This window comes from Coregonus lavaretus (assembly GCF_964263955.1).
Source record: "Coregonus lavaretus genome assembly, chromosome: 1".
Lineage (NCBI taxonomy): Eukaryota > Metazoa > Chordata > Actinopteri > Salmoniformes > Salmonidae > Coregonus > Coregonus lavaretus.
The window spans coordinates 81405542-81428877 of record NC_139988.1 but is presented as its reverse complement, the minus strand read 5'-3'; the positions used below and the strand labels follow the sequence as shown (position 1 = coordinate 81428877).

Here is a 23336-nt window from a genome sequence, read left to right as displayed (position 1 = left end):
CATTTCATGAATCAAGTAATGTGAATACAAGTTAAAATGATCAGATCCTAATTATTTTTGGTATATAGATTGCCTGGACATACAGTGGGGGAAAAAAGTATTTAGTCAGCCACCAATTGTGCAAGTTCTCCCACTTAAAAAGATGAGAGAGGCCTGTAATTTTCATCATATGTACACGTCAACTATGACAGACAAAATTAGAAAAAAAAATCCAGAAAATCACATTGTAGGATTTTTAATGAATTTATTTGCAAATTATGGTGGAAAATAAGTATTTGGTCAATAACAAAAGTTTCTCAATACTTTGTTATATACCCTTTGTTGGCAATGACACAGGTCAAACGTTTTCTGTAAGTCTTCACAAGGTTTTCACACACTGTTGCTGGTATTTTGGCCCATTCCTCCATGCAGATCTCCTCTAGAGCAGTGATGTTTTGGGGCTGTCGCTGGGCAACACAGACTTTCAACTCCCTCCAAAGATTTTCTATGGGGTTGAGATCTGGAGACTGGCTAGGCCACTCCAGGACCTTGAAATGCTTCTTACGAAGCCACTCCTTCGTTGCCCGGGCGGTGTGTTTGGGATCATTGTCATGCTGAAAGACCCAGCCACGTTTCATCTTCAATGCCCTTGCTGATGGAAGGAGGTATTCACTCAAAATCTCACGATACATGGCCCCATTCATTCTTTCCTTTACACGGATCAGTCGTCCTGGTCCCTTTGCAGAAAAACAGCCCCAAAGCATGATGTTTCCACCCCATGCTTCACAGTAGGTATGGTGTTCTTTGGATGCAACTCAGCATTCTTTGTCCTCCAAACATGACGAGTTGAGTTTTTACCAAAAAGTTATATTTTGGTTTCATCTGACCATATGACATTCTCCCAATCCTCTTCTGGATCATCCAAATGCACTTTAGCAAACTTCAGACGGGCCTGGACATGTACTGGCTTAAGCAGGGGGACACGTCTGGCACTGCAGGATTTGAGTCCCTGGCGGCGTAGTGTGTTACTGATGGTAGGCTTTGTTACTTTGGTCCCAGCTCTCTGCTGATCATTCACTAGGTCCCCCTGTGTGGTTCTGGGATTTTTGCTCACCGTTCTTGTGATCATTTTGACCCCACGGGGTGAGATCTTGCGTGGAGCCCCAGATCGAGGGAGATTATCAGTGGTCTTGTATGTCTTCCATTTCCTAATAATTGCTCCCACAGTTGATTTCTTCAAACCAAGCTGCTTACCTATTGCAGATTCAGTCTTCCCAGCCTGGTGCAGGTCTACAATTTTGTTTCTGGTGTCCTTTGACAGCTCGTTGGTCTTGGCCATAGTGGAGTTTGGAGTGTGACTGTTTGAGGTTGTGGACAGGTGTCTTTTATACTGATAACAAGTTCAAACAGGTGCCATTAATACAGGTAACGAGTGGAGGACAGAGGAGCCTCTTAAAGAAGAAGTTACAGGTCTGTGAGAGCCAGAAATCTTACTTGTTTGTAGGTGACCAAATACTTATTTTCCACCATAATTTGCAAATAAATTCATTAAAAATCCTACAATGTGATTTTCAGGATATTTTTTTCTCAATTTGTCTGTCATAGTTGACGTGTACCTATGATGAAAATTACAGGCCTCTCTCATCTTTTTAAGTGGGAGAACTTGCACAATTGGTGGCTGACTAAATTCTTTTTTCCCCCACTGTACATATGAGATGAGTAACGCAAGATATGTAAACATCATTAAAGTGACTATTGTTCCATTTATTAAAGTAGCCATTGATTTCTAATCTATGTATATAGGCAGCAGCCTCTAATGTGCTAGTGAAGGCTATTTAAAAGTCTGATGGCCTTGAGATAGAAGCTGTTTTTCAGTCTCTCGGTCCCAGCTTTGATGCACCTGTACTGACCTCTCCTTCTGGATGATAGCGGGGTCAACAGGCAGTGGCTCAGGTGGTTGTTGTCCTTGATTATCTTTTTGGCATTCCTGTGACATCGGGTGCTGTAGGTGTCCTGGAGGGCTGGTAGTTTGCCCCCGGTGATGCATGGTGCAGACCGCACCACCCTCTGGAGAGCCGCGTGCAGTTGCCATAACAGGCAGTGATACAGCCCGACAGGATGCTCTCAAGTTGTGCATCTGTAAAAGTTTGTGAGGGTTTTAGGTGAAGAAAGCCACATTTATTCAGCCTCCTGAGGTTGAAGAGGCTCTGATGCGCCTTCTTCACCACACTGTCTGTGTGGATGGACCATTTCAGTTTGTCAGTGATGTGTACAATGAGGAACTTTAAGCTTTCCACCTTCCCCACTGAGGTCCCGTCGATGTGGATACGGAGGTGCTCCCTCTGCTGTTTTCTGAAGTCCACGATCATCTCCTTTGCTTTGTTGACATTGAGTGAGAGGTTATTTACCTGGCACCACACTATCAGAGCCCTCACCTCCTCCCTGTAGGCTGTCTCGTCATTGTTGGTAATCAAGCCTGCTACTGTTGTGTCGTCTGCAAACTTGATGATTGAGTTGGAGGCGTGCTTGGCCACGCAGTCATGGGTGAACAGGGAGTACAGGAGGGGGCTGAGCACACACCCTTGTGGGGCCCCAGGGTTGAGGTTCAGCGAAGTGGAGGTGATGTTTCCTACCTTCACCACCTGGGGGCGGCCCGTCAGGAAGTCCAGGACCCAGTTGCACAGGGCGGGGTTCAGACCAAGGGCCTCGAGCTTAATGATGAGCTTGGAGGGTACTATGGTGTTGAATGCTGAGCTATAGTCAATGAACAGCATTCTTACAGAGGTATTCCTCTTGTCCAGATGGGATAGGGCAGTGTGATGGCAATTGCATCGTCTGTGGATCGATTGGGGAGGTAAGCAAATTGAAGTGGGTCTACGGTGGCAGGTAAGGTAGAGGTGATATGATCCTTGACTAGTCTCTCAAAGCACTTCATGATGACAGAAGTGAGTGCTACGGGGGCAATAGTGATTTAGTTCAGTTACCTTTGCTTTCTTGGGTACAGGGAAAATGGTGGCAATCTTGAAGCATGTGGGGACAGCAGACTGGGATAGGGAGAGATTGAATATGTCCGTAAACACACCAGCCAGCTGGTATGCGCATGCTCTGAGGACGCGGCTAGGGAGGCCATCTAGGGGGTTAACATGCTTAAATGTCTTACTCACGTCGGCCACGGAGAAGGAGAGCCCACAGTCCTTGGTAGCGGGCCGCGTGTATTATCCTCAAAGTGGGCGAAGGTGTTTAGCTTGTCCGGAAGCAAGACGTCGGTGTCTGTGACGTGGCTGGTTTTCCTTTTGTAGTCCGTGATTGTCTGTAGACCCTGCCACATACATCTCATGTCTGAGCCGTTGAACAGCCTACACTCTTCTGGGAAGGCTTTCCACTAGATGTTGGAACATTGCTGCAGGGACTTCTATTCAGCCACAAGAGCATTAGTGAGGTCGGGCACTGATGTTGGGCGATTAGGCCTGGCTCGCAGTCGGCGTTCCAATTCATCCCAAAGGTGTTCGATGGGGTTGAGGTCAGGGCTCTGTGCAGGCCAGTCAAGTTCTTCCACACCGATCTCGACAAACCATTTTCTGTATGGACCTCACTTTGTGCACGGGGACATTGTCATTGTGAAACAGGAAAGGGCCTTCCCTAAACTGTTGCCACAAAGGTGGAAGCTCAGAATCGTCTAGAATGTCATTGTATGCTGTAGCGTTAAGATTTCTCCTCACTGTAACTAAGGGGCCTAGCCCGAACCATGAAAAACAGCCCCAGACCATTATTCCTCCTCCACCAAACTTTACAGTTGGCACTATGCATTAGGGCAGGTAGCATTCTCCTGGCATCAGCCAAACCCAGATTCATCTGTCGGACTGCCAGATGGTGAAGCGTGATTCATCACTCTAGAGAACGCGTTTCCACTGCTCAAGAGTCCATTGGTGGCAAGCTTTACACCACTCCAGCCAATACTTGGCATTGTGCATGGTGACCTTAGGCTTGTGTGCAGCTGCTCGGCCATGGAAACCCATTTCATGAAGCTCCTGACGTTGCTTCCAGAGGCAGTTTGGAACTCGGTAGTGAGTGTTGCAACCGAGGACAGGTGATTTTTACATGCTACAGCACTCTGTTTTTTTGTGTACTTTTGGATAGATAGATTAGATAGGATACACATACATCCAGGCAATCTATATACCAAAAATGATTAAGATCTGATCATTTGAACATGTATTCATATTATTTGACTCATGAAATGTAGTACAATACCAAAAACTCACATTGTAGACATCCGCTTTGGCTGATAAAAAAATAAATATTTTGAATTATCCATCAGTAAGCTCAGAGAACAAGTGTACCAAAAGACATTTCAAAATGTCCGTTATGGACATGAATGGGTTAAGTTGAGGCTTTCCAATACAATAAATCCTACATCTCTCTGTTAAAAAACGACAAACGAAACACTGCACAAATAGCTGAGCCATAAGTAGCACTGAATGTCAGAAAACTAGGGTAAACACTGCTGACAAAACAGGAATGTGATGTGATACATTTAATTCAAAATTGTGTCAATTTACTGAATCAATGTATTTCAAGAGATTCAAAACCGCAAATCTTGAGTCCTTCCAGATAACAGATAAGTATGTCTCCAGCTCAGAGCTCATTCCACCTGCAGTAAATTCAAACTACAGCACAACACAGTACACGAGAGACCTCTAGGGGATGGAAATAACGGTGCACCATCTTTTTAAAAAAAAACTGTACTATCCTCTCTACATTTGGTCAAGGGCAGAAGTACAGCCTTGCTTTTGTTGTCAAATCTCCAGGTGATTTGACCAAAAAAATGATGCTAGCTAGTCGATTACTGATGTTCGAAACAGGAGACTTAAGATTTCCTCAAATGTTGCATGTAAAAGGAAATACCTCAAAAATGAACATGCAACAGAAAAACTGTGCTTTATCACACTTCCTTTTTGAACAAATAAGTCCAGTTTTTATTATTATGGTTGTTAATGCAGCAGTGGCTCATCCACCTGAACAATGATAAATAAAACACTGACAAAATTGTTTTTTTGTTAAGGTTTCCTCAAGACACCATGAAAGAAATAACCAAATTATCATTCCACACATTTAGATTTTCCTTGACCAATGTCCATACTCAATAGAATGTTTTTCCTCTTTTAAAAAAAGTCATCCAATGAGAACCTGAAGGGTGGCAGTGTTCTCCCCTGTCCATGGCCCTCAGGAGTAACTGGACGTTTTGCTGCCAACGTCATCCTCCTGCGTTCCCATACTCTGAAACACACAATGTGATGCTAACCATTAGCAATCATTTGTATAATAATAACTGGAAGACTAGATGTTTCATATGGCTACTTGATATATTTCTGAGAATGGGATAAAAATATTTAAAAAGCGACCAACCAACCCTCAAACACCTGAATTTCAAATATACTCCTCTTGGAAAACCTCTAGAGGAGCCTAAAGGACTTCTTACCTTCTGCACAAACTGCGGGTTTACTGTGATTTCTTGATCCATGGACTTTAGTTTCTCATCCAGCTCTATACACTTCAGCATCTGTGAAGGACACAGAACAAGGCATTTACTTCCCTAAAACATTACCAAAAGAGACGCAATTAATTTATCACTTCATTGTACCTCAACAGTCATTTTCATTCAAGGATAGATAATCAACATTACCATTCTCTTACCTCTTGGTCAATTTTGTGAAGCATTGCAGGGTTGTTGTATTTCTCCGGGTTGTCATGGAAACAGACCATGCCATCCTTTTGGTTGATGCTGGCATAGATCTCACCATCTTCAATCTGTAAGGAACAGAAAATGTAACCAATGGACAAATCAATGAAGGCCATTTTCTTTCAGACATTCAAAAGTGAGTGTTCTTAGAGTACTGAGATAAAGCATGCCTATCCTCCTGCGGTCGCGTTGGCTTACCATGTGCAAGACATACTTTTCGGCCTCCTGGGGCCCAGACAGCTGCACTCGACTCGCCATGTCTTGCAAGGACAGCGTCAAGAAAGTCTGCAAAGAAAGAACGGTGGTCAGATACATTCTGACCATTTGCTTTAAATACTTTGTTTACATATCGTCACCCTTGTAACAGGGTGAAGATAGGGACGAGGAAGGTAGACAGTATATTTTGAATATAGTTTAATGCGGACGGAGGGATATTAGGGATGAGAACGGTGTATTGGGGGTAAGGGTGAGGTACTTGAGGTGAGCGAGGACTATTGGTAGATATATTAGGAGGGAAGTATGTGAGGTGAGGGGGTCATATTTGTGTCTAAGAAGATATATGATCTGAAGGGGGTATTAAATATAGGGCGGTATATTGAGGTCCATTTGGAGGTTGTGGGAGGATATATTTGGGCTGAGTTGGTATAGTCGAATCAAATCAAATTTTCTTGGTCGAGTTCACATATTTTCCAGATATTATCGTGGGTGTAGCGAAATGCTTATGTTCCTAGTTCCAACAGTGCAGTACTACCTAACAATACACGCAAATCCAAAAAGTTTAAGACAGGAATTAAGAAATATTAGAGTGAACAATGTCAGAGTCCGGAATATAAATATACAGTGGGGAAAAAAAGTATTTAGTCAGCCACCAATTGTGCAAGTTCTCCCACTTAAAAAGATGAGAGAGGCCTGTAATTTTCATCATAGGTACACGTCAACTAGGACAGACAAATTGAGGGGAAAAAATCCAGGAAATCACATTGTAGGATTTTTTATGAATTTCTTTGCAAATTATGGTGGAAAATAAGTATTTGGTCACCTACAAACAAGCAAGATTTCTGGCTCTCACAGACCTGTAACTTCTTCTTTAAGAGGCTCCTCTGTCCTCCACTCGTTACCTGTATTAATGGCACCTGTTTGAACTTGTTATCAGTATAAAAGACACCTGTCCACAACCTCAAACAGTCACACTCCAAACTCCACTATGGCCAAGACCAAAGAGCTGTCAAAGGACACCAGAAACAAAATTGTAGACCTGCACCAGGCTGGGAAGACTGAATCTGCAATAGGTAAGCAGCTTGGTTTGAAGAAATCAACTGTGGGAGCAATTATTAGGAAATGGAAGACATACAAAACCACTGATAATCTCCCTCGATCTGGGGCTCCACGCAAGATCTCACCCCATGGGGTCAAAATGATCACAAGAACGGTGAGCAAAAATCCCAGAACCACACGGGGGGACCTAGTGAATGACCTGCAGAGAGCTGGGACCAAAGTAACAAAGCCTACTATCAGTAACACACTACGCCGCCAGGGACTCAAATCCTGCAGTGCCAGACGTGTCCCCCTGCTTAAGCCAGTACATGTCCAGGCCCGTCTGAAGTTTGCTAGAGTGTATTTGGATGATCCAGAAGAGGATTGGGAGAATGTCATATGGTCAGATGAAACCAAAATAGAACTTTTTTGGTAAAAACTCAACTCGTCGTGTTTGGAGGACAAAGAATGCTGAGTTGCATCCAAAGAACACCATACCTACTGTGAAGCATGGGGGTGGAAACATCATGCTTTGGGGCTGTTTTTCTGCAAAGGGACCAGGACGACTGATCCGTGTAAAGGAAAGAATGAATGGGGCCATGTATCGTGAGATTTTGAGTGAAAACCTCCTTCCATCAGCAAGGGCATTGAAGATGAAACGTGGCTGGGTCTTTCAGCATGACAATGATCCCAAACACACCGCCCGGGCAACGAAGGAGTGGCTTCGTAAGAAGCATTTCAAGGTCCTGGAGTGGCCTAGCCAGTCTCCAGATCTCAACCCCATAGAAAATCTTTGGAGGGAGTTGAAAGTCTGTGTTGCCCAGCGACAGCCCCAAAACATCACTGCTCTAGAGGAGATCTGCATGGAGGAATGGGCCAAAACACCAGCAACAGTGTGTGAAAACCTTGTGAAGACTTACAGAAAACGTTTGACCTGTGTCATTGCCAACAAAGGGTATATAACAAAGTATTGAGAAACTTTTGTTATTGACCAAATACTTACTTTCCACCATAATTTGCAAATAAATTCATTAAAAATCCTACAATGTGATTTTCTGGATTTTTTTCCCTCATTTTGTCTGTCATAGTTGACGTGTACCTATGATGAAAATTACAGGCCTCTCTCATCTTTTTAAGTGGGAGAACTTGCACAATTGGTGGCTGAATAAATACTTTTTTCCCCCCACTGTATATGGTGTGTATAGACATTATGTACTGTACAGTGCCTTTGGAAAGTATTCAGACCTCTTCACTTATTCCACATTGTTACGTTACAGCCTTATTCTAAAACGTATTAAATTGTTTCCCCCCCCTCATTAATCTACACACAACACCCCATAATGACAAAGCAAAAACTGTTTTTTTTAGACATTTTTGCTAATTTATTAAAAATAAAAACCTGAAAAATCACATTTACATAAGTATTCAGACACTTTACTCAGTACTTTGTTGAAGCACCTTTGGCAGCGATTATAGCCTTGAGTCTTCTTGGGTATGACGCTACAAGATTGCCACACCTGTATTTGGGGAGTTTCTCCCATTCTTCTCTGCAGATCCTCTCAAGCTCTGTCAGGTTGGATGGGGAGCGTTGCTGCACAGCTATTTTCAGGTCTCTCCAGAGATGTTAGATCGGGTTAAAGTCTGGGCTCTGGCTGGGCCACTCAAGGACATTCAGAGACTTGTCCCGAAGCCACTCATGCATTGTCTTGGCTGTGTGCTTAGGGTCATTGTCCTGTTGGAAGGTGAACCGTCGCCCCAGTCTGAGGTCCTGAGCGCTCTGGAGCAGGTTTTCATCAAGGATCTCTCTGTACTTTGCTAAGTTAATCTTTCCCTCCGATCCCGACTAGTCTCCCAGTCCCTGCCGCTGAAAAACATCCCCACAGCATGATGCTACCACCACCATGCTTCACCGTAGGGATGGTGCCAGGTTTCCTCCAGATGTGATGCTTGGCATTCAAGCCAAAGAGTTCAATCTTGGTTTCATCAGACCAGAGAATCTTGTTTCTCATGGTCTGAGTCTTTAGGTGCCGTTTGGCAAACTCCAAGCAGTCTGGCCACTCTACAATAAAGACCTGATTGGTGGAGTGCTGCAGAGATGGTTGTCCTTCTGGAAGGCTCTCCCATCTCCACAGAGGAACTCTAGAGCTCTGTCAGAGTGACCATCGGGTTCTTGGTCACCTCCCTGACCAAGGCCCTGCTCCCCCGATTGCTCAGTTTGGCCGGGCGGCCAGCTCTAGGAAGAGACTTGGTGGTTTCAAACTTCTTCCATTTAAGAATGATGGAGGCCACTGTGTTCTTGGGGACCTTCAATGCTGCAGAAATGTTTTGGTACCCTTCCCCAGATCTGTGCCTCGACACTAGCCTGTTTCGGAGCTCTACGGACAATTCCTTCAACCTCATGGCTTGGTTTTTGCTCTGACATGCACTGTCAACTGTGGGACCTTATATAGACAGGTGTGGGCCTTTCCAAATCATATCCAATCAATTGAATTTACCACAGGTGGACTCCAATCAAGTTGTAGAAACATCTCAAGGATGATCAATGGAAACAGGATGCACCTGAGCTCAAATTTCGAGTCTCAGAGCAAAGGGTCTGAATACTTATGTAAATAAGGTATCTGTTTTCGCTTTGTCATTATGGGGTAGTGTGTGTAGATTGCTGAGACATTTTATTTTATTTTATCCATTTTAGAATAAGGCTGTAACGTAACAAAATATGGAAAAAGTAAAGGGGTCTGAATACTTTCCAAAGGCACTGTATATGAATAGAAAATGTGTGTACAGGAGTAGTTATATAGGATGAGCCTTGACTAGAATACAGTATATACATATGAAGTGGGTAAAACAATATGGAAACATGATTGAAGTGACCAGTGTTCAATTACTTTGTACATAGGGCAGCAGTCTCTAAGGTGCAGGGTTGAGTATCGGGTGATAGCCAGCTAGTAACAGTGACTAAAGTTCAGGGCAGGGTACTGGGCGGAGGCAGGCTAGTGGGGGACTCTAACAGTCTGATGGCCTGGAGATAGAAGCTGTTTTTCCAGTCTCTCGGTCCCAGCTTTGATGCACCTGTACTGTCTCCACCTTCTAGATGGTAGCGGGGTGAACAGGCCGTGGCTCGGGTGGAGTGAGGGAAGGATATCTTGGCTACGGGTGACATATTTGTGGTGAGAGAAGGAAGTATACCTTTGTTAGCCTCTGGATGTTCTTCTTGTAGAGGGAGGACAGGCACTGCTTGACAAGGCCTGTGTTGTTGTCGCGTGTGAAGGTCTCGCTGTGTTTGTTCACCTGGGTGCGCAGTTCTGCTGGGTTGTTGGTGGCGTACACCTGAGCAAGCTCATGGTAGGCATTGCTGAGAGGCTGCAGAAACACAAAGCAGTAGAATATGTAATACTATGTTATATGTAGTACAACAAGCACAACACTAGAACCGCTAAAGCAGTTATTTGGACTGTTCATAAAAATTGTATAAATTATTACTCTGCCATTTTAAAAGTTATGCCCCCCTCCTTCATTTGTTTTTTTATATAGACTTATTTAAGAAAAGTCTATATAAAAAACAATGTCGTTAGAATCTTAATATCACAGACAGAACTGGAGTTATAACCAGTTTAAGGAGGGCATGTCATTTTTTGAATAGTTTTCCCGTTGCCCCTCAGTAGGTACTGCTCCGCTCCTTTTCCCGATAGTTTAAGGTACCGTGCCTAGTTGATAATCACCCCGATAATTGCCTCGAAACTGAACCGAAACTAATATCACACATATGACAACAGATTAAATAAATTAAGTCAAGTATGATGGGGGCGAATGGGTGAGTTGATGAGCAAGGGGAAGCGAACAATGCATAATTATGTCATCACTAATTGTGAATGATGTATTGATCTATTCTAACTATAATAAAAAAAAATGGTATGTACCAGGGTTTCCTTTAGCCGGTAACAGCCGGCTTTTGGCCTAATTTGTTTTTGGCCGCCGACCAATTGTCCTGGAGAAGAAAATATCCCATTGCAAAAGAATGCTTTTCAGCCTATTCATTGATGGAAATACCAGTCGATGGAAATACATTTGACTAGTCATGCTTATCTATTGGTCTATAGATTACTTTGCATAATTTTGTGGAATTAAATTGGCGTGTGTACAGTATATTCGTTATGCATCTTATTTATCACACAGGTTGGCCTACAGCATACATTCGTGGTCAAACGTTTTGAGAATGACACAAATACTAATTTTCACAAAGTCTGCTGCCTCAGTTTTGATGATTGCAATTTGCATATACTCCAGAATGTCATGAAGAGTGATCAGATGAATTGCAAAGTCCCTCTTTGCCATGAAAATGAACTTAATCCCCAAAAAACATTTCCACTGCATTTCAGCCCTGCCACAAAAGGACCAGCTGCCATCATGTCAGTGATTCTCTCGTTAACACAGGTGAGAGTGTTGACGAGGACAAGGCTGGAGATCACTCTGTCATGCTGATTGAGTTAGAATAACAGACTGGAAGCTTTAAAAAGAGGGTGGTGCTTGAAATCATTGTTCTTCCTCTGTTAACCATGGTTACCTGCAAGGAAACACGTGACGTCATCATTGCTTTGCACTAAAAGGGCTTCACAGGCAAAGATATCGCTGCTAGTAAGATTGCACCTAAATCAACCATTTATCGGATCATCAAGAACTTCAAGGAGAGAGGTTCAATTGTTTTGAAGGCGGCGTCAGGGCGCCCATGAAAGTCCAGCAAGTGCCAGGACTGTCTCCTAAAGTTGATTCAGCTGCGGGATCAGGGCATCATCAGTGCAGAGCTTGCTCAGGAATGGCAGCAGGCAGGTGTGAGTGCATCTGCACGCACAGTGAGGCAAAGACTTTTGGAGGATGGCCTGGTGTCAAGAAGGGCAGCGGGGAAGCCACTTCTCTCCAGGAAAAACATCAGGGACAGACTGATATTCTGCAAAAGGTACAGGGATTGGACTGCTGAGGACTGGGGTAAAGACATTTTCTCTGATGAATCCCCTTTCCGATTGTTTGGGGCATCCGGAAAACACCTTAAGGTGAGCGCTACCATCAGTCCTGTGTCATGCAAACAGTAAAGCATCCTGAGACCATTCATGTGTGGTTTTGCTTCTCAGCCAAGGGAGTGGGCTCACTCACAATTTTGCCTAAGAAAACAGCCATGAATAAAGAATGGTACCAACACATCCTCCGAGAGCAACTTCTCCCAACCATCCAATAACAGTTTGGTGATAACCAATGCCTTTTCCAGCATGATGGAGCACCTTGCCATAAGGCAAAAGTGATAACTAAGTGGCTCGGGGAACAAAACATCGACATTTTGGGTCCATGGCCAGGAAACTCCCCAGACCTTAATCCCATTGAGAATTTGTGGTCAATCATCAAGAAGCGGGTGGACAAACAAAAACCCACAAATTCTGACAAACTCCAAGCATTGATTATGCAAGAATGGGCTGCCATCAGTCAGGATGTGGCCCAGAAGTTAAATGACAGCATGCCAGGGCAGATTGCAGAGGTCTTGAAAAAGAAGGGTCAACACTGCAAATATTGACTCTTTGCATAAACTTAATGTAATTGTCAATGAAAGCCTTTGACACTTATGGAACGCTTGTAATTATACTTCAGTATACCATAGTAACATCTGACAAAAATATCTCATAACACTGAAGCAGCGAACTTTGTGAAGACCAATACTTGTGTCATTCTCAAAACCTTTGACCACGACTTTACAGATACAGAGCCTTTGAGCAGAAACTCTGTCAGACAGCATGAGCGCTGCTGCTACAGTATCTCAAACAGCATGCATATGTAACAGAAGGCAGGTTTCATTAGCGCGTCACACACCACTTTGCAATGAGCTGGAGGCAGTATGCATTTTGAAAACATATACTTAATTGTTTGAAACCTTAACGTTTTACTACATATTATGAGGCACGTCTTACCTTGCTTCAAAGTAGCCTAGCCAAAATCAGACCATATCCGTGGAGGCTATTCTTTTATATAAACTTTCTTTCATTCTCCTGTAGCCAAAGGCACAATCCTAGTCATATTAGCAACCAATGCTAGTTGTTGCATATTAGTTCTCCGCTCTTTCTAAATGTCTAACAGGTCACATGAAACCGCTCGCATGTGCGGTGCGCTTTGACAACGATGTTTTACAGTTAATTGCATTATGAAACGAACATTCGCGCGTACCCTACTGCCTTGTGCACATTGCTGCGCTTATAATGTTAAGAAATAATAGTTTATCAACATTTTAAAGTAAACGTTCTGATCTAATGCATCATCTGATCTGCCTCATTGGTTTTTAATGTAGCCTAGGTCTACTGGTTGTAAAAATGTAGGATCTATCGTCCAACAACTGTCCCAGTGTCTGTTTGGAATAGGCCATTTCTTTCTCGACAAGCTGACCAATAGAATAGCTAAACGTTTCTACTATGGGGGATAGTGGATTGACATAGGCTAGTGATTTTTCTGTTCGTTACCCGTCTTGTTGGCTGAGGAAAGTAAATGTGGACAAATATTCTAACTTCTTAAAAGTGTGCATCAGAATTTGGTGAGAAGGGCCGCACATCGTTGCATCCTTGACTTGCATGTTCTGTTAATATGAATGACTATATTCTAAATGTGATTTCTGTCATTCTGAGCACCCAATGCATATGGGTCCGGAGAATTTCTCAAAATGTCCGGTAAATTAAAATGCTGCCGGTCAAATGTCCGGCGCCACATTTTCCAAACGGAAACCCGATATCAGTCCACCGAATCCAATCAGTCTACTCTGGCCTACTTGGAGTACACAGTGAAAGTGTGTGTAATTTACAGTGGCAAAAATACCAAGACGAATGGATGCAGATGCTGCGTTAGCGTTGCTACAAAATCTGAATGAAAACGACTCAGATGGTGGGGAAGAAATGAATCATGACATCTCTGATGACAATTCTTCTGATTCTGAACCTCAGCCTGAACCTACACCTACAGCGTAAAAAAGCCAGAATAGTGGGCACTGAGCAAGTGCCCGCGCCACCACCAAATGAAACGGTGAGAAAGAATAGGCAAGAAAGCACCGTGTGGACAGAACAAGCCTGTGACAATGTTACAACCGATTATCAGCACAAAATGTCATCACAGAGCGCAGACCCTACATTGCAAGCATACAACATCAGCAACGCACTCACCAGCTTTCGTTTATGTGACATGAACATGCTCCAACTGATGCCATTGCGTGAAGAAGCACACCATATAAGCACGAGCTGACAATAAATTACTATTTTTTACTGCTGTCATATCAACACTTATTTTAATTATAATGACATTATTGCTTTTGTGCCGATTTTCATTACTAATCAAGCACTTATAATGATATTTAGGCTACTGTTTTTATCATTTTGGCCGCATGTCTTGCTGACCATGCATCTTGGTGGTTGGGGTGTTGCTGTTACCGCGACCCAACACATATGCTTTGCTTCATACTCAAAAGGCACACCACAAATCAAACTGATTGAACACTTGAATGTTTGTGCTTTTTGTTTTTCCATACACCCTACAGTCGTGGTCAAAAATTGAGAATGACACAAGTATTGGTCTTCACAAAGTTTGCTGCTTCAGTGTTTTTAGATATTTTTGTCAGATGTTACTATGGTATACTGAAGTATAATTACAAGCATTCCATAAGTGTCAAAGGCTTTTATTGACAATTACATTAAGTTTATGCAAAGAGTCAATATTTGCAGTTTTGACCCTTCTGTTTCAAGACCTCTGCAATCCGCCCTGGCATGCTGTCAATTAACTTCTGGGCCACATCCTGAATGATGGCAGCCCATTCTTGCATAATCAATGCTTGGAGTTTGTCAGAATTTGTGGGTTTTTGTTTGTCCACCCGCCTCTTGAGGATCGACCACAAGTTCTTAATGGGATTAAGGTCTGGGGAGTTTCCTGGCCATGGACCCAAAATGTCGATGTTTTGTTCCCCGGGCCACTTAGTTATCACTTTTGCCTTATGGCAAGGTGCTCCATCATGCTGGAAAAGGCATTGTTCGTCACCAAACTGTTCTTGGATGGTTGGGAGAAGTTGCTCTCGGAGGATGTGTTGGTACCATTCTTTATTCATGGCTGTGTTCTTAGGCAAAATTGTGAGTGAGCCCACTCCCTTCGCTGAGAAGCAACCCCACACATGAATGGTCTCAGGATGCTTTACTGTTGGCATGACACAGGACTGATGGTAGCGTTCACCTTTTCTTCTCCGGACAAGCTTTTTTCCGGACGCCCCAAACAATTGGAAAGGGGATTCATCAGAGAAAATGACTTTACCCCAGTCCTCAGCAGTCCAATCCCTGTACCTTTTGCAGAATATCAGTCTGTCCCTGATGTTTTTCCTGGAGAGAAGTGGTGTCCTCGCTGCCCTTCTTGACACCAGGCCATCCTCCAAAAGTCTTTGCCTCACTGTGCGTGCAGATGCACTCACACCTGCCTGCTGCCATTCCTGAGCAAGCTCTGCACTGGTGGTGCCCCGATCCCACAGCTGATTCAACTTTAGGAGACGGTCCTTGCACTTGCTGGACTTTCTTGGGCGCCCTGAAGCCTTCTTCACAACAATTGAACCTCTCTCCTTGAAGTTCTTGATGCTCCGATAAATGGTTGATTTAGGTGCAATCTTACTAGCAGCAATATCCTTGCCTGTGAAGCCCTTTTTGTGCAAAGCAATGATGGCAGCACGTGTTTCCTTGCAGGTAACCATGGTTAACAGAGGAAGAACAATGATTTCAAGCACCACCCTCCTTTTAAAGCTTCCAGTCTGTTATTCTAACCCAATCAGCATGACAGAGTGATCTCCAGCCTTGTCCTCGTCAATACTCTCACCTGTGTTAACGAGAGAATCACTGACATGATGGCAGCTGGTCCTTTTGTGGCAGGGCTGAAATGCAGTGGAAATGTTTTTTGGGGATTAAGTTCATTTTCATGGCAAAGAGGGACTTTGCAATTAATTGCAATTCATCTGATCACTCTTCATAACATTCTGGAGTATATGCAAATTGCCATCATCAAAACTGAGGCAGCAGACTTTGTGAAAATTAATATTTGTGTCATTGTAAAAAAAAAATTGACCACGACTGTACAGTAACATAAACTAATGAAAATGCTATTGTGTTATTTATATTTTGTTTAATCGTATTCTAATGTTCCTAAGACCTTCATAAACACAACCAACTCATATTTTTTTGCGATATTATTATTATTACACTGTTATAATGTTGCAGTCAGAATGACTGCTCATTAGCTTGAAGGGGAGCCCATGGAGGCCCAGCGGTTCTAGTGTTCAAGATGTAATGGCACATTTAAGGATGTAAAATATGGGCCATTTTGCATCTTCATTCTCACCTTTATGAACCTCCCAACTATCTGTGATGTGTATTTGGGGAGCTGCTGCACTTTGCCATGTAGAATCAAGGAGACCAGGATGTACTTCTTATAGGCCTCCAACATGATGTGACTGACTGCCATAGCTGGAGTGGTTATTGCCTGGGGGGGGGGGGGAATCATCAGAATATCACACAATGGAATTAGAGAAGTAAACCAACTACAGCCAAGTCTATGCCCTAATAGATTCAATGTCAACTCAGGGTGTACTTGACTACTGTATAAATACCTAGTATCAAAATATTAAACTTAAAAAGGTCATTTGAAATGGTATTAAGATTAGCAAATGTGTTACTAGTAGTATGCTAAATCAATTCACTTTTGATAACAGGAACACTAAGTCACATCCAAAACAGCTTTAGCATGCACATTTTAGATTCTCAAATAAGCCAGTACCTGTTCATAAAAATACAGTGCTCTTTCAAAGTTCTTCAGACCCGTGTAGATCATGCCTCCGTAATAGTAGTAACATAGAAAGTGCTTTGCATCGTAGGCGCCATTCTCCTTACAGATGTCCATCATGTCAAGCTCAAGAAACGGGAGGACAGGCTTGAAGCACTTTGCTAACAAGCACAGCTGTGGATGTACATACAAAGTTGTTGAGGGGTCATTCATTCTTAGTCTCGTAGCCAAGAATCAACACATTTCAATAATCATATAAAGTCAAAGATCCAGTTGACATGAATCAGTTTACACACCTGACACAGGTCTGCATGAACTGAGGTAAGTTGGTTTGTGTTCATCTGCATTTTGTCTATTGCCTGTTTTAGAATGCCGACGCCCCTCAATGGCTATGAAGGAAAGAGATGCATTAAACCAAATGTAACAGAAACAACAATGTGCCGTGAACTCACTCCACAGCTACAATTGTAGTTGGAAGTATACATACACCTTAGCCAAATATATTTAAACTCAGTTTTTCACAATTCCTGATATTTAATCCTAGTAAAAATTCCCTGTCTTAGGTCAGTTAGGATCACCACTTTATTTTAAGAATGTGAAATGTCTGAATAATAGTAGAGGGAATTATTTATTTAAGCTTTTATTTATTTCGTCACATTCCCAGTGGGTCAGAAGTTGACATGGCCCATTCCTCCTGACAGAGCTGGTGTAACTGAGTCAGGTTTGTAGGCCTCCTTGCTCGCACACGCTTTTTCAGTTCTGCCCACACATTTTCTATAGGATTGAGGTCAGGGCTTTGTGATGGCCACTCCAATACCTTGACTTTGTTGTCCTTAAGCCATTTTGTCACAACTTTGTTAGGATGCTTGGGGTCATTGTCCATTTGGAAGACCCATTTGCGACCAAGCTTTAACTTCCTGACTGATGTCTTGAGATGTTGCTTCAATATATCCACATAATTTTCCTTCCAAATCCACATAATGGTGTTCTTCGTCTTGCAAGGACCCCCTTTTTCCTCCAAACATAACGATGGTCATTATGGCCAAACAGTTCTATTTTTGTTTCATCAGACCTGAGGACATTTCTCCAAAAAGTACGATCTTTGTCCCCATGTGCAGTTGCAAACCGTAGTCTGGCTTTTTTACGGCGGTTTTGGAGCAGTGGCTTCTTCCTTGCTGAGCAGCCTTTCAGGTTGTTGGAATAATTACTTACAAAGTAGATGTCCTAACCGACTTGCCAAAACTATAGTTTGTTAACAAGAAATGTGTGGAGTGGTTGAAAAACGAGTTTTAATGACTCCAACCTAAGTGTATGTAAACTTCCGACTTCAACTGTAGCTTGAAATGTCGCCAGTGTTGCCATCGAGGTTCGGTTTTGGTGGCATAACTGGATAGTACGTTGTCAAGCAGGGCGATCACGTATGTTAGCAAGGCAGAGGTCCCCAGGTTTGAGCCTTGGTACGGTCAGTTTCCCCTGAGTTGTACTGCTAAACTAGCACGCTGACGTCTGTTTCACATTCCCTCCACTGCTGTGATTACAAATAAAATATCCAAGCATGGAATTAACAGAGCCAATTCTATCTTTCTTTGAAAAACAGCTGCATTAAACTTATATAAAGTAGAATGAACCAATATGCATTCTCATGGGTTGGCTTTTTGGTTTTGAAATCATGTAGAGTAATAATGCCATAATCTGGGTCTTATCTTGTAAAAACATGAGTAATTTTTTCAAACAGACCATGTAAATGAGTGTCAATAGATAAGTACAGTGGGGGGAAAAAGTATGTAGTCAGCCACCAATTGTGCAAGTTCTCCCACTTAAAAAGATGAGAGAGGCCTGTAATTTTCATCATAGGTACACGTCAACTATGACAGACAAATTGAGGAAAAAAAATCCAGAAAATCACATTGTAGGATTTTTAATGAATTTATTTGTAAATTATGGTGGGAAATAAGTATTTGGTCACCTACAAACAAGCAAGATTTCTGGCTCTCACAGACCTGTAACTTCTTCTTTAAGAGGCTCCTCTGTCCTCCACTCGTTACCTGTATTAATGGCACCTGTTTGAACTTGTTATCAGTATAAAAGACACCTGTCCACAACCTCAAACAGTCACACTCCAAACTCCACTATGGCCAAGACCAAAGAGCTGTCAAAGGACACCAGAAACAAAATTGTAGACCTGCACCAGGCTGGGAAGACTGAATCTGCAATAGGTAAGCAGCTTGGTTTGAAGAAATCAACAGTGGGAGCAATTATTAGGAAATGGAAGACATACAAGACCACTGATAATCTCCATCGATCTGGGGCTCCACGCAAGATCTCACCCCGTGGGGTCAAAATGATCACAAGAACGGTGAGCAAAAATCCCAGAACCACACGGGGGGACCTAGTGAATGACCTGCAGAGAGCTGGGACCAAAGTAACAAAGCCTACCATCAGTAACACACTACGCCGCCAGGGACTCAAATCCTGCAGTGCCAGACGTGTCCCCCTGCTTAAGCCAGTACATGTCCAGGCCCGTCTGAAGTTTGCTAGAGTGCATTTGGATGATCCAGAAGAGGATTGGGAGAATGTCATATGGTCAGATGAAACCAAAATATAACTTTTTTGGTAAAAAACTCAACTCGTCGTGTTTGGAGGACAAAGAATGCTGAGTTGCATCCAAAAAACACCATACCTACTGTGAAGCATGGGGGTGGAAACATCATGCTTTGGGGCTGTTTTTCTCCAAAGGGACCAGGACGACTGATCTGTGTAAAGGAAAGAATGAATGGGGCCATGTATCGTGAGATTTTGAGTGAAAACCTCCTTCCATCAGCAAGGGCATTGAAGATGAAACGTGGCTGGGTCTTTCAGCATGACAATGATCCCAAACACACCGCCCGGGCAACGAAGGAGTGGCTTCGTAAGAAGCATTTCAAGGTCCTGGAGTGGCCTAGCCAGTCTCCAGATCTCAACCCCATAGAAAATCTTTGGAGGGAGTTGAAAGTCTGTGTTGCCCAGCGACAGCCCCAAAACATCACTGCTCTAGAGGAGATCTGCATGGAGGAATGGGCCAAAATCCCAGCAACAGTGTGTGAAAACCTTGTGAAGACTTACAGAAAACATTTGACCTGTGTCATTGCCAACAAAGGGTAGATAACAAAGTATTGAGAAACTTGTTATTGACCAAATACTTACTTTCCACCATAATTTGCAAATAAATTCATTAAAAATCCTACAATGTGATTTTCTGGATTTTTTTTCTCATTTTGTCTGTCATAGTTGACGTGTACCTATGATGAAAATTACAGGCCTCTCATCTTTTTAAGTGGGAGAACTTGCACAATTGGTGGCTGACTAAATACTTTTTTTCCCCCACTGTAAATTCATGCATTAGCTCTTCTGCCATTTGGCAAGTCTTACCTGTTTCCGTTCTACAAGGGCGTTTGTCAACTGATGGCAGAGGCCGGCAACTGTGAAGAGAATAATCAAATTGTGGATTTTACAGCGTTTCCCAAACTAGGTGTTTGTGGCGTCATGTGGCGTCACCTGATATGAAAATGGGGTCGCGAAAGAAACAGATTTTTTTTTTTTTTTACAATAATTGTGCTTGGTTCATAGAATCACGGTTACATCAGTCATCTCTGGTAGCCGCTAGATGCGGTTGTAATAAATAGAGCTTTTTCTATTTTCTTCCTACAAATGTGGTTCTATCTTTTGAACGGTTTATGCTAAAAAAATATTACAACCACATCACAGAAAGACAACACTCTCAGGAACCCGTACGCATCTTCTGTTTCCCTCTACAATGCTCACAAGCCGCGCAGGACTCATTAGAACAGAATGGACAAGACCAGGCACTAAATCAGATGGGGAAAAAGAACATAATCAATAATGACGTTCTTTTCTACACAGAAGATCATACAAAACAAGAAAACATGTCGCCCCCACGAATGATGCAGCGCCCCCCGTTGGCCTAATTGGGATACCGTATGTGATTAACACATTTCAGTTAATTACTAGCTCCCGCCTTCGGCCAATCAGTGTAATTTTGTTAATACCGGATCTCTACAAGACGCATCAATCACCGAAGTTTCGTCAAAATCGGGACAGTGCTGTCAGATATCGCGTGTGACTAATGTAGGGTCCCCTGTAGCTCTGTTGGTAGAGCATGGCGCTTGCAACGCCAGGGTTGTGGGTTCGTTTCACACAGGGGGCCAGTATGAAAAATGTATGCACTCACTAACTGTAATTCAAATCTGGATAAGAGCGTCTGCTAAATGACCAAAATGTAAAATGTAAATGCACAGATCCACAGTCCCCTCCTCGATTTCATCGCAGGTGACAATTATTGCCTGATGAACTTCCCAATACCTTTCTGATCCATTTCAATCACTTCAAACTACTTCCTCAGATTGAAATACTGTCAGACTGATTTGTAATAGACCCAATTAAAAAAGTAAACATTGGCCGTTGATTACATCACCTTTTTTCTTCTTTTTTTACATGGTGGGGGTCGCAAAATTTGTTTACGTCAAAATGGGGTTTCAGGGCAAAAAAGTTTGGGAACCCCTGGTTTAACAGGTTCAAGTTAAATTAATTTTGCCCTGATCATTTGACCTTGAAAAACATTATCCAAATTCCTTAGAAAACACTTTAATCACTACAAGGCGTTAACACCTTATGGAGTAAACAACACATCAATACAAGGCTTCTAGAAACCAAAAATAAGTTACGTTTAGACTTACAAGTGTCTGTTGCATATCGGATGTGCTCCCCATTGCAGGTACTGATAAAGAGTTGGACTTGGGAAAAGAGCGTCTCAAAGTCAGGGATGTTTGGCATTGAGAACTTCACAAACCTGTATGAAGGGAAAGTGAAAACTGGTCGTGAGTACACAAGAAAAATGTTGCCATGGTATATTAAAACAACAAAGATTGTAGACTGTATAAGACAGACAGTTTCAACAGACACACAATTTTATTTTAACACCTTGATCTGTGTAATATCCTTTCCTGAGTTATTAGCCTCGAATGCACACAGGTACAGTAAGCAGAAACTGACTCAAAGTCATATCCTAGATCAGTTATTGACTTATAATCATTGATCAAGAATTAGATGACTGCAGAAGAGAGCAGGCTACTCACAGCACAGCCAGCACACCCAGGGAGTGTTCCTGGATGTCCAAGGCCCCCAGTACAGTGTCCAGGTGGGACAGGTTCTTGGCCAACAGCTCCCCGCTCTTGTTGATCAGTTCACACAGCTGTGTCATCTGACCTGATATGCAACAGTAAAGACAATAGGTAAACAAACAATGCAGCACTTGATAGTTGAGCTATTAGAGCTGGTTGAAGAGAAGTACAGGTCCAAATCAAAAGGGAGTTCATGTGTGAATATAGGTTGAAGAGCCTATATCCTAAATAGTTTCGTTTACACAAGTGTTTCTCCCATTTTTAGATGGAGCCCTCCCAAACTCTAACCCACACATTATTGTCCAACAGCAGACCCACTTTACACCCATCTTACCCAGAGATGAAAGCCCATGATAGTCCAAACTAAATATTTATTTATGTTGTTCACTTATTTCTAACGATATTTTAATACAGGCTATAAATAGCAGGCTATAAAAACTGTAAGAACAAAATAGCCAGAATGTCAACTGAATACACCTGCATATGTAATCATTTTGTAAGAAAAATAAAATGGAATAGAATATTGGGTGCCACTAAGAATACTTAGCATATTTTTATAATGAAACGCGGTCTAGCTGCATAGATCACATTCTTTGCGGATACTAAACCTCCCCATGGATGAAATCATGGTGGACTTGAGGTACTTGGCAACTGTAAAATATATCGGCCGGTCAAGTGTCCTGTCAAGGCCTGCACTTGGTACACTAGCGATGGAAGTATCGCATATTGCGTTACAGATGGGACTGTCGACCAATAACATTTGACAATGGCGCTCTTCAACCAATCGCGCGTGCTTAGGGCGGAACTACCGGTAGGCATTCCCCACAAATTATTTTCTCTAACAAAAACAAAAAGTAAGATTTTAAAACACGTATCCGTTTGCAGTGTTGTTTGAGGTACACTTTAGTGTCCCGGGGTAAAAACGCATCTTTGTGAACTACTTTTTTGAGGCCTTGTTCACCAAAACAATCAATTTAGCGCTGTGTTTACATGATAATGCAAAAAGGATCTATCCAGTTTGGCTACCTAGCCTAGCTAGTTATGCATGATAACAGCACAGTAACGCATTGGTTAGCATTGGCTAATAGTTCCAGCTCGTCTGACAACTAAAACCTGTTTAGTGTCCATACCTTGAGCGGAGAGCTGCCGCACATTGTTCACGAACTGCTCCAAGGCTGAAGCCATTATTTCATCTGTCCAAAGTGGTAGCAATTCAGACTGTTTTTCATTCAAATGTCAGAAACAACTCTGTCCGTGCTGGCTGAGACAGGGGGCCACACAGCCGCCACTGAGAGAGAAGTATCGTGAGACCTTCGTAAGAACAGACGGGATCCAACGAGATTTACGGTTGGAACTTTAGGCTC

General features: G+C 42.7%; 1 protein-coding gene across 1 annotated transcript; it reads right to left on the bottom strand.

Moving 5' to 3' along the window:
* Positions 1 to 4498: 4498 nt before the first annotated feature.
* On the bottom strand, positions 4499 to 23275 carry cops3 (COP9 signalosome subunit 3). The gene is made up of 12 exons (XM_084160383.1): positions 23103 to 23275; positions 21928 to 22057; positions 21529 to 21641; positions 20204 to 20253; positions 17092 to 17184; positions 16790 to 16969; positions 16355 to 16495; positions 10160 to 10333; positions 5918 to 6004; positions 5674 to 5787; positions 5459 to 5539; positions 4499 to 5256 (listed from the first exon to the last, which is right to left on the bottom strand). Exons 1-12 carry the CDS (start codon positions 23155 to 23157, stop codon positions 5203 to 5205), a joined length of 1272 nt encoding a protein of 423 aa, XP_084016509.1. The 5' UTR covers positions 23158 to 23275; the 3' UTR covers positions 4499 to 5202.
* Positions 23276 to 23336: the final 61 nt, after the last annotated feature.

Excerpts from the sequence above, each read along its gene's own strand:
- cops3 (XM_084160383.1), bottom strand. The coding sequence starts at position 23,157 with ATGGCTTCAGCCTTGGAGCAGTTCGTGAACAATGTGCGGCAGCTCTCC. Across the intron at positions 16,970-17,091 it reads TTCATGCAGACCTGTGTCAG|CTGTGCTTGTTAGCAAAGTG; the intron begins GTGTGTAAACTG and ends GTACATCCACAG. Across the intron at positions 5,540-5,673 it reads TTCACAAAATTGACCAAGAG|ATGCTGAAGTGTATAGAGCT; the intron begins GTAAGAGAATGG and ends TGTCCTTCACAG.